Source organism: Elaeis guineensis, chromosome 1 (genome assembly GCF_000442705.2).
Source record: "Elaeis guineensis isolate ETL-2024a chromosome 1, EG11, whole genome shotgun sequence".
Taxonomy (NCBI): domain Eukaryota; kingdom Viridiplantae; phylum Streptophyta; class Magnoliopsida; order Arecales; family Arecaceae; genus Elaeis; species Elaeis guineensis.
The window spans coordinates 43,786,029-43,797,777 of record NC_025993.2 but is presented as its reverse complement, the minus strand read 5'-3'; the positions used below and the strand labels follow the sequence as shown (position 1 = coordinate 43,797,777).

Here is an 11,749-nt window from a genome sequence, read left to right as displayed (position 1 = left end):
TTAGATTGCTAGATGAGACTTAGCGACTTCATCATCCTTTCCTCATTTCTCAATATTATTCCAATGTTGAAACAATTTTATATGCACATTTTAAGATTAAGAAGCATGCATAAAATAATTTCTTCGATAATCAAATTTTGCAAAATAAAAATATTTTTTAATTTCTATAAATTAAATTTTTGATAATTATTTCAAAACTTTGGAATATTACATAATTTTAAAATTTAACCTTCTCTATGTTCGATTTTAAGAACTTAATTTCTACAAAAAAAGATATTCTTGCAAAATAAAATCTATTTATATTTTTGTAGTTATATTTTTTTAAATATCATATTTTGATTTACCATTGCCACCATCTTAGATAAACTATTTTTCTAGAAATTCTGACTCACAATCATATTGTGATCTTGTGAAAAATAGAAATAGTATCCCATTGATTTTTTTGGATACCCTATAAAACGAGCTATTATAGATCTATCTTCTAATTTATCAGTAATCTATCTCTTGACATAGGCCAGACATCCCTAAGTCTTAAGATAACCTATACCAGCAATGGAGCCCTCTACAAAAGCCCACTACAAACTTGACTCTCTAAGGATAGCAAACTTCATGTCCTAGGTTGCTGTGCATCTTGAACCATGCACAGCGACCTAATTCGCATCCACCCTCACTTCCAAGGATTTGGGATGCATCTTTAGATTTGATCTTCCACCCCCAACACCCTAAGAACCAAAGCTTGAGGTGTGATACCTTGGGGCTATTAGATCTGGACCTGAAATCTTGATAAGGAGTCTTTGTTGGACTAGGACTCCATGGCAGCATCTTTCAAACCGCAGCATTTATTTGTGCTCTCCATCATGGCCCCTACACACCTCTGATCTGAACCAAATCAGAGCTCAAACCTTCCTGTGAGATCATCTGATCATTCTCCTGAAAATTAGGGCATTGAGGCATCCAACAACTGAAGCAATACTGCACAAGAGAGAGACCCGACAGCCTTTTGTAAAACTACAGCCTTTGCCTGTCTTCACCTTTTTCTTCCTCTCCCTAAACCTTGTCGATACCAGATCTGAAACCCTCTATTCTAGATCTGAAAATATCCTTCTTCAAGCCCCGAACCCACAGAGAAGAGTGGGTGCGGAGATCTGGGAGATGGGATCTTGGGCGGCCACACAAAAGAGGCCCCCACATGATGGGGCAAGCCCTCTAAAACCCCGGGTGCTAGGTTTTGAGGGAGGCACCTCCCTTCCAATTAATGTGAAGCCTCTTTGGCTGTCTCCTTGGGCGGCATGCAAAGACCAAAGAGAGAGGGAGAAATTAGGGAGAAAGAGTCACTTTGATTCACCTTCAAATTAGGGTTACAATGTACATATATATACCCATATACATAAATCAAAATCCTAACCCAAAACTCTCTGTGCTAACCCAATCTGAATGCACTCATCCAAACTCATTTATACCTATGGTTTGATCATACACTCAAAACCATAGATCCAAACCTGGTCCATACTTGGATTAGCCCCCATGAGTCCCACAAACCAGGGCTTCATGACCATAGAGAGCTGAACCTCCACCCTAGAACCAAACTGGTCCTAGCCCTAAAATCCAAACCAGTCTTAGAATTCTGGAGCCAAGCTCATAGCTCCTCTTCTAGCCTCCCAAGACTTGGAAGCACCATACATATACCAACATCGCGGAGATGGCAACGATGATGAAAAAGAGCATGGGCTCCTCGCGAACTCCAAGACCTTTAAGGAGAAGATCCTCCAGGAAGAGCTTGAGGTCCTTCCATGCCATGCCGTTGCCTCTCTGCTCTCCTCCCAGCTCTTCATCCCCAGCACCCCATGCCTCCTTGGCCCCTTCGTTCGGGTCTAGAACTCTCCCCCCATCCCAATGGGCTCTCTCTATTCCTCTCACGACTATGGAGAAAGTGACAGTGGTGACAACAATGAAAAGGAGTGTAGGCTCTTCACGAACTCTAAAACCTCAAAAGAGAAGGTCCTTGAGCAAAAACTGGAGGTCCTTCCATGCTGTTGGATTGGACGAGGGCCACTGCAGCCTTTATTTGTACCAGACACAGTAATTTGATTTAGAGATATTTTGAAAATTTGATTTCACATTATCGATAATCTGATTGTCATACTAAACATGTCAATCATGATTTTCAGTAATTTTACTACAATATTATTTGTGTGTGCCAAACACAGTAATCAATATTACTGATAATTTAATAGTGAAAATCTATCTTAAAGATAATCCACATTATCTTCTAAAATTGCTTGGTGATGTACCAAATGCAACCTTAGGACTTATCTCCTCCTTTGGGATAACCAAAGAAGGGGTCTGATCACTTGATCACTCACTGGTCATCCTCCCATAAGGAGACCATTCTCGATCAAAGTGTGTTACAGTACATCTATGTACTCCAAAGGATGATGGCCTGCACTCCAGCCAATATTTAAGAAACTAACCAAATTGCTAACTTCTAAAATCCTCTAGATCAATCATATAAAGTCTCCGACCTAAGATTATGAGCCAAAGATTATGGCAACCACCGTATATTCTTAAAAAACTCTTTCTACAAGCATGCAAAGCATTCCAAACATGATATCATGTATCACAGTGTAATTAATTTAAATAACTAAAAGTCAATATTTAATTAATAAATTCAACTAACAAATATGTTTGAAAGTTTCTACATCAAATAAATCTTGATTGATAAATCTCAACTAACGATAATAGATCTGAATCTAGATAGTGTTGGTAGTGTGAAATCTCAATTGGTATTTCGAAAGATGATGGCCTGCACTTTGGCCAACATTTAAGGAACTAGCCAAGTTGCTGACTTCTGAAATCTGCTAGATCAATCCTATGTAAAATGATTTTCTGATAATGTTCACATGTCGCTTACTATCATCTTATTAAATTAGGTAATCAGTTTACTTGTATTTGTTATGATTTGTGTTTGGGTTAGTTTTCTGAACTGAATGATAAAATTAATATTAATCCAATTTGATCCAACACGAAGGAAATTGGATTAGGTTTGGATTCCATTTTTTACCTGATTTGAAAAATGGACTGCTTTTGGAGTGGCCCATCCCCAATCCAATCCAATCCACCTGTGGCTCTAGCCATGACTCTCTTATGATTGAAGATACGCTGAAGAGGTGAACTTGAAGACAGTTTTATGGCAAGCTCCATTGGTGGCGCATTATACCTTTTTGGATTTCTTCCTCATGGAGGGGTTCTCTGCTTTTGCAAGGATCATTTAGAGACTGCTTTACCAGAAAAAAGGTCAAGATTTTTAATTGGTTAGTTTTCAATGATAAAATCCTCATAGCGGAGAACCTTACAAAGGGGAGCTGCAACAAGCCACCCATTTGTTTCCTTTGTGGATCTCACAAAGAAGTAACAAATCACCTTTTTGTTCACTACACATCTGCTACATCGATCTAGCAGTAGCTCACACACAACATAGTTCCAAATTTCGCACTAGATATGGTCGAACACTAGATACAATCGAATCATTGTGGCTAATTAGGAAAAAAAACACGACCAACATAACCAGCAAAAAGGCATGGGATTGTATGCTAGCCACCGTATGCCAGGTTTTGTGGAAGGATCGAAAAAATGGAATATTCTGGTTTGAAGCCTCCTCACTCAACACAGTCAAGCAACAAATCTTCTTCCTCCTGGAAAGCTGGGCAATGTTTTCAAGAGATCATTTCAGGAACGAAATGCAAGAGTTGATCACATAAGCTGGAGGGACTTAAAAACACATAAGGGCAAATCGACGGAGGAATTGGCGGGGGGGGGGGGGGGGGGGGGGTGTCATTATCTCATACGTAGTCCTCTCAATGCAAAACAGAATGCAAAAGAACCTTTGAGAGATAACATTGAGTTATCAATCTTCATATCTGTCTCTCCTTCCTAGGACAAACCTCAGTCGAGAAGGGGTATGTTTTATCCTTTTTGTCTTGTCCTAAGTTTGGCTTTATGCCAAGCTCTCACTTTGTATTTAAGCTTTTAACTTACCTTAATCAAACATACTGGGTGGACTTTAGCCTCCCTTTTCACAAATTAGCTTAAAAAAAGGAAAGAGAGAAAAAAGAAAAGATGAACACTTTTGTCAAAGAGATATAGGGAAAAGGGGCTATTGAGAAGCATGGGAACTTCTTCAATTTAGTAGGTAGATTCCTTTCTGTGGTTTGATTTCAATGTAATCATGCATTTATCTTGTGTTTCAGAAATGCCCTGCATGGACTGCTTAATTCAGCAAACTTTTGAGTATCCCCACCATTATACCTTTTCAGTGAGAAGCCATTTCTTCCAAGAATTGAGCCGACATAAGATCTGTCCTATCGTTTGCAAGTGATCTCCACTAATAAGTGAAGAAATCCATCAAGTATGAAAGGGCAGACTCCGTTAAGAAGCTGCAACAAGAACCCAGGGAGAAGGTCAAGACCTCCAGCAGTTTCCTGTTTAGCTGGAACAAAGGTGCCCGTGCCCATCTCAACAAACTCTGCGCTGTCACCTACGTTTGTCATTGCCATAAACCTAGTGGCATGGACATTCTCGTCCAGGATTTCTCCCTTCGAAGTAATGCTCAGATCAAAATAAAATGTCCTTCTAACCTCTTTGTAGGAAGCCACAAGACTTAGTAGTTGGGGGCCAAACTGGAAGTCCTCAGACTCTCTTCTGCCCAGAGAGTAATGCATGTCTAACAGCTCAGAAATAGCGAGGCTAAAGTATACTTCGCAACGGTCGAATTCTGGGAACCAAAGCCTGTTAACCGCAACGGGCACGCGCTTGTAACACCGCTCAAGAAATCGGTTGCTCGAGCACCCTCCCGGTGGGAGTCTGCGTCTGTATGGCTCCCGGACCTTGAAAGCCAGGGCCTCCATGACAGCCTCGGATACAGATTCAGGGTGGAAGAAGTCGCATTGGAGGGCGTCTTCCAGCTTTCGGCAGGTCAGGTAAGTGAAGCGGATGAGGCGCTCCAGGTGCAGTTCCTTGGCAGTGCAGTGGTCTTCTGGTTTTGGGTAGTGGGTCTGAGCCCAACACAGTATAAAATCATACACATCATCTTCTGATTCAACCTTAAGATAGTCCATGCAGAAGAGTGCCTTGATTATAGAAAATGGTTGCTGAAGAAGTTCATTCTTAATGCTGCTGAGTAGAATCAAACGTTTAATTAAAAGATTTATCCAGAATGATAATTTATAATTTTTTTTAAAAAAGGGGAAAAAAACGAGCTGATAGGGAGTTACCTCATTATATCATGGTCTTCTTTTTGTTTTGGAACTCTCAATTCAGTGTTGTCCGTTTGAGTAACAAAATTCATTGCTTCCATTGCTAGTAACTCTTTCACCTTGGGCCATCGTAACTTATGGCAAAGCTCGAAGCAAGAGAGTGCTGAGTTTAGCTTGCGCAGCAACTGGTTTGTGCAACGGTAAGCACATGAAAGAACCTGGAACTCCTCTGCGGTCATCAGCAAATCTACACATTCTTCATAAGAGGGTGGTGGCATCCTGGAAAAACATATGAACTCCAGAAGTGCAACGAAGGCATGTTCCTCTGTTCCATCAAGTCATATTCAAATTATCGTTTGGATTACAGGGTGGACTTTGTCACCTTAAAGAAAAATAATTTAGCACATACCTGATGCTTCAATTTGAATGGTTGGAGGTTCCTTTAGTAGTGCTGTCTTCGTTTCCTTGAATAACTTCGGAAACAGAGAAATAGATGGTTCAGTGAATTAAAAATGGAACTAAGCTGAAATTTAGTTCAGGTTCTACCTTGCGGAACACAAGGCTTTCCTGGGATAGAAGTTCAGAATTAACATCCATGACTTCTTCCACAGAACCACCTCCCGAAGTAGAATAATCTACACCCCTTGACCGCCTCGAAATATAAGTACCGCACGGAGCCCCATTTCCTACAGTGACATAGAGTGCAACAATTATTCGGGTGAAAGTGCAAATCTGTCTTCTCTTTCACTCAAAATGAAAAGAAGTACAAATTTACAGCTAATGTCAATTGTTTTAGGCCTTTTATTCATATATGATGTACCATAGATGATGACTAGGTAACTTGAAGCTGGTACAGAACAAATGTGAAGGCAGTGATCTAAAATTTGCCAAACTATGATGCAAAGAATAAGAATGTTCTGAAATGCTAAACTATTACGGACATCACAGCCCAGTAAGTGATGAAATTTATATACCTAGACTACTTAGATATGGTTTTCCTTTTCTTTTTGAGAAAAAAAATAAAAAATGTCTGATGTGCTTATTAACCAACAATCCAAAACACATGATCAAACTTAATTTGCTGATGAACCAAAATTCCATATTCAGCAACTTCAGATTCGCTGATATGATTTTGTAGACAGCAAATTAGGAGATGTCTACATGGAAGTAAGTTCCATCGTCTGCGCTCAAAATGTAAAGCAGAAGTCAAGCCATTTTATCTATACATCTACACAAAGTCGAGCATAATAAAAGCTCAAGAGAAACATTATGCGATGAAAACAGAGCTCGATGAAGAAATGCAGCAGTGCCAAATTATGGTACTTTCAGCATGAGGTAGACCCCGTTCTATATAGCATGGCTTCTCTGCCGCCAAGAAAACCCACTGATAGAATGATGAAACACAAGGGCATACAAATATGCACCAATCTGGAGAGAACAAACTACAAACAGTATGCTTCTTAAATTATTTGAATATGGAAGATGTGTTTATTAACTAAATGCTTCTCCGTGTTTTCCTATTCAATCAACTTCTTTATTCTTTGCTTATTTTTCATTTCACAAAATTTACTCATTTAGTTTAACCTTCATAAACATATTACAATAATCATAAAACCATTCAATGATCACATAGGTCTACTTGAATTATTTCTTTCCAGATTAAACAATGATTTAAGTGAACTTCTTTTATCCCAGATTAAATATTTAGTTGTTTTTCTTAAACAAGCAAAGAGAATACATAGAGACAGTCAAAACAATAGAACAGCCCAACTTGACTGAATGACCGTGAACCTAAAATATAAAAAATTTTAAAAAAAATCCTAAAGAATCTCACAATTCAAGTAAGTTTCATTGTTAGCCTTTTGCTTCTTCTTGCTGTCTGCATGATTACCACATCCACTTTCCTACAAATATAACTTCTCTAAACCAAGAAAAGAAAAAGAAAAGGCAAGCAGTAATCACTCAAAGAAATAAGTAATCAAGAAGATGGTACATTATTCTGAATATCTTAACAGAGGAAAACCAATCTAGTTAATCATCTACTTCCAAAACAGGAACAAATAAAAAATAAAACATGATGGAACAAGAAACGAATGACAGAACAGTCACAGAACTGAAATATCAGTGGATTCAAATTTTGCAGATAAATCTCAAGATTAAAGCCAGCTTTATTGAATCTTTCTGATTTTTCCTTTCTATTGACATATCTTCCGCACACAATATCCTCCTGATAAAATTCTTTAAAAATGAGAAAAGAAGAAGATACTGAAGATACTGATGAAAATCAGAGAATTCATCTAAGTAAAAGCAGTCCGCTAACCTCTTAGAAACAAAGAAAAACTATAGCCAAGGGAAAACAATTTCTCAGAATTTGCAGATTGTCATCGAGTTCATGGGTAGAAGAAAAAGAATATAGCTCAAGAAAGAATGGGACCTTCACCATTATTGGTGTCATCAAATAGCTCTGCTTCCGGCTTCAGGGAATCTTCTGTGCCAATGTGTTCCCCGCCATCAGGTTGCGGCTTAGCAACAATCCGCACTCTGAGGGGTTGGTCTGTGGGGTCGATAAGTTCCCTTTTCATGAAGCGTCTTAAGGTCTTCCTTCCATCTCCTTCGACCTTCTGCTTGGGTGACTCCATAGATTCCAGGTATTAGCCGGGGGGGGTGGGGGAGGGTGTGGGGGGTGTGGTGGCGCGGAGGGAGAAAACGAGAGAAGGGGGAGGGGGGGGGGGGGGGGGGGAGAGAGAGAGATGAAAAGATCTCACAAACCCTACTGTAACCCCAATTTTGAAGCAGAACCAAGAAGTAGCAGAGAGAACGAAGGAAGAAGAAGGGAGAGATGGAAAAGGAAAGCCCGCCAAGATGAGGGAATTAACGGTTTTTCACACCCAGGGGACGACCGTTGCGATAGCTACGAGGGTGGCGATTGCATCCTTCGGACGAAAGAAGGATTCACCTTCCTTCGGGCGAATCCACCGTTGGATCATTTAGCTTTGGCGCTGCTCCCATTTTTAATTGGAAGAACTCTCCGGAAAACAGTGTATACACTTCCCAACTAGCATCCAGGGAAAATTACCATGTTCCCACCTAACCAGCTTGAGTTTCCATCTGGTTTTGACCAATTGGCAATCTTCCTTGATGACAATATCATTTTCCATCAAAAATTCTTTATTTTTTTTTAGAGAAAAGATGGGTATCATGCCCCATCCCAATTATGTGAGTTGAGCATGTGGTAGATGGTGTTGAAAATTATGTTCTAAAACCAATCGTTTGATGATTATGCTAATTATAAATATATATGAATTTGATAAATAATAAAAGTTATTTGATATTTTTTATCACAAGGTTACATCTTCCAACGAACTCCTATATTATGATAAAGTCTTTGGGATTACTTTGATTGACAAAAGAGGATTTATCGCGTAGTCCATAAACTGGTTCGCGACCAAACGATACGCTATTACTAGGATGATAGCGATATCAAGTGTAGGTCGTTGTGTGCCATATGCGTTGATTGTCCTCATAACCAAATGGTATGGAGATACTGGTATGCCATGCAGGTGAGATGTAAGAGTACATCATCACTGAATGTGACGAATTGCGGAGTACTCTGCTGTCAAGAGTAGCTCACGAAGGATATGGGTATAAGTGTCCCTCCGACCTGAGATCACCATGGTGACTTACAAGCAACTCACTGTACTTTGATGCCAGACTAACTGAGTTTTTAATTCAGTGATGGAAGATATTTGGGTACAGTCAAGTACTTGTCAAGTTGGTATATGAGTCAAGATGGGATTGACCCCTCCGAATTAGTAGGAGATATGCATAAGTATATTTCAATTTAGCAAAATCTAAGTCCGGATAATCAATGTGATGGATTTGAAAAAGATTAAAATACAATATGAATGACTTATCTAGGATTGACAGTTAAATTTTAGGTCATCCTCGAGCATTAGGGTCAAAGAAATGAATTATACGGTAACTATACACCAATAGGTTCTTGAATATTGCTTCGACATCATTCGACCTATCCGAACGTTGGATCATCATTGCTAGATGGTTACATCGATTGGTTCAGAAAGATATTTTTGTGACATTGGCTTAGGTTCGAACCTATGGGGTTACACTTAAAAGAAGTTTCTGATTGATCATGTGGCTGATCAATGATTGAGAACCATTCAAAGGCTTATGCAAAAGTTGTAATAAATTAATTCATCAAGTGTTAGTAAATTAATAAAAAATTATTAGCAATTAAATTGCTGATTAGCTCAATTTGATTGAGTAAAGAGGATTAAATAAAATCTAATTTAATTGGATTTAATTAGATCTGATTAAGTTATGAGATGATTTAATCGCTAAGGGAGAATTATCCCTGATTTGATCAGGATTTTAGTTCAATCAATTTCTAATTTGATTAAGATTTAGTTCAAAATTTATGAACCTAATTAGATTGGGTTTTATATATTTTATTTGGACTAAATCAGATGTGATTTAGTTTGGATTCAAATAAGAAAATTAAGAGTCCTTATTAGAATAGGACTCTTCTTCCTGTGCCAACTTAGATTGGATGCCATATATCTTTGCACACAAAATTATTTTGTATAAAATTTTTTACACCAGAGAGTCCCTTTCCTTATCTATCTCACATCTAAATCTGATTTGATTTTGATAAAAGAAAGACTCTGAAATTGAATTTTAAAATATTCCTTATCAGGAGAATATGTTCTCATCCAGATCAATCTCTCCATGCCAATAAATTTTTTTCTCTTTATATATATGATATTTTGAGGAGATTTTTCATGAAATAATAATTGAAGATTTGATTTACTGTAAAAAATATATGGGATGCCAAAAAATATGGAAAAGGGCATCCCATATATTTTTGATGTGTTTTGGGATATGGAATTGTGAAGGGAGGCAGAATCCTGTAAGAGTCTAGGATCACTAGGACTCTTCACCCCATCTCTTTATATGTCTATAAAAGGGGCTTTTATGGTTTCTTTTGTGTGTGTAAGATACTAGAAGAGAGTTCTTCATGTGATAGAAGTTTGGGCATGATTTATAATGCAAAAAATAGAGAGGAGGGTCCTCTATCTTGGGGTGTGCGTAGAAAATCTGAATTTCAAATTTTTGGTTCCAAGAGTTTGCGAAGAAGGAATAAATTAGAGAAAAATTATTTTCTTCTTCATCTTTCTTTCACCTCTTTATCTCCTTCAGAAAATCATCTTCAACCTCTAAAAAGATTTTAAAGATTTGAAAAGAATATCTAAATCAGCCAAAAAGAAGATCTCCGCGTGAGCTAGCACTCCCAAGAAGACCGATTAGATCAGAGCTTCGAGTGGATTTTTCGTAGAGACCAGACGTATGTGCAGCTATGAGCAACCAGCAAAGATCCTCTCCACCATGTCTCTCAACAGTGAAAATCATCAACCCGTGCAAAGGTATCGAGTTCTGAACTCAGATTAGAAGTAGATATGATCTACTGCTCACATGCATGCATGCTAATTTTATCTTCAGATTATTTTAGATTTTATATGCAACATATCATATCATAGATCCCAGAGTAGATTAATTTGATGATTAGATCATATGCATATTAGATTAATTTGATTAATCTAATTATCTTTCGCTATAATATTTTTAAAAAAAATTTGAAATACATGCATAAAATCACCTACGCATCCCAACAGTGGTATCAGAGTCTAAGTTCGTTATGACATGATTTATTTACATATTAAATTTAAAATTTAATTTTATTTAGATCTGATATGTAATATCTTGGATCTAAATTTAATTAATGATTGATCACACAAACTAATATAAGGTTGTCCTGCTGTAGGGGTTACTCCTTACATTGAAAAGATTATCTTAGTTTATGCTGATCGTACATAAAATCTAATTTTATGTTATGCATGTGATGTTTATGATCTGATTTAGATGTGAGCTAAGATTGTAATTAGATCTGATTTAATTTAGATTAGATTTAAATTCATGCATATATGATATGTGATTAGATTAGATAATTCGATTAGCAAGTACTTGGATTGGGTTGATCACCAGGCTGTTCGATCATAGGAGCAAGAAAGATTTAAAGGCCCTCTCTTCTCATTTGATGGGGTGCTCTTACGACATGTAGAGGTGCCATGTGATTAGATCCCATGAAGAAGAATATGAAAGGAAGAACTTATTTTTTTGTAAAGTCTTAGATCTTGAAATCCTAAGTTTGTTGTATGTGATACAAAGTTATATGAAAAATAAGACATCTAATCTATATAATTAAAATTATTTTAATCATGATAAAATAAAATTTTGAATCATAAAAAAATTTTTAGATATGATCTAAAAGTATTATGATTGATTTTATTTTAGTATTATGCAAGAATCTTCAGTTCTGAAACTTCTTAAATCATGCTAATAAAATTACTGAGCCGATCTAGTTTTAAACTGAGTTGACCCAGTCTCTTTGTATAGCTAGCTCAATATTGATTGAGTCAACC

General features: G+C 37.4%; 1 protein-coding gene across 1 annotated transcript; it reads right to left on the bottom strand.

The window, feature by feature from the left end:
• Positions 1–4,358: 4,358 nt before the first annotated feature.
• LOC109505104 (BTB/POZ domain-containing protein At2g46260-like) lies at positions 4,359–7,891 on the bottom strand. Its single transcript, XM_019847087.1, has 5 exons — positions 7,693–7,891; positions 5,799–5,938; positions 5,662–5,725; positions 5,271–5,577; positions 4,359–5,169 (listed from the first exon to the last, which is right to left on the bottom strand). Exons 1-5 carry the CDS (start codon positions 7,889–7,891, stop codon positions 4,359–4,361), a joined length of 1,521 nt encoding a protein of 506 aa, XP_019702646.1.
• Positions 7,892–11,749: the final 3,858 nt, after the last annotated feature.

What these genes read in the sequence shown, in the direction of transcription:
- LOC109505104 (XM_019847087.1), bottom strand. Translation starts at nt 7,891, where the DNA reads ATGGAGTCACCCAAGCAGAAGGTCGAAGGAGATGGAAGGAAGACCTTA. An exon ending in ATTTGATGACACCAATAATG is followed by an intron (nt 5,939 to 7,692) that starts GTGAAGGTCCCA and finishes ATGTCACTGTAG; the next exon opens with GAAATGGGGCTCCGTGCGGT. An exon ending in CATTCAAATTGAAGCATCAG is followed by an intron (nt 5,578 to 5,661) that starts GTATGTGCTAAA and finishes TTGATGGAACAG; the next exon opens with AGGAACATGCCTTCGTTGCA.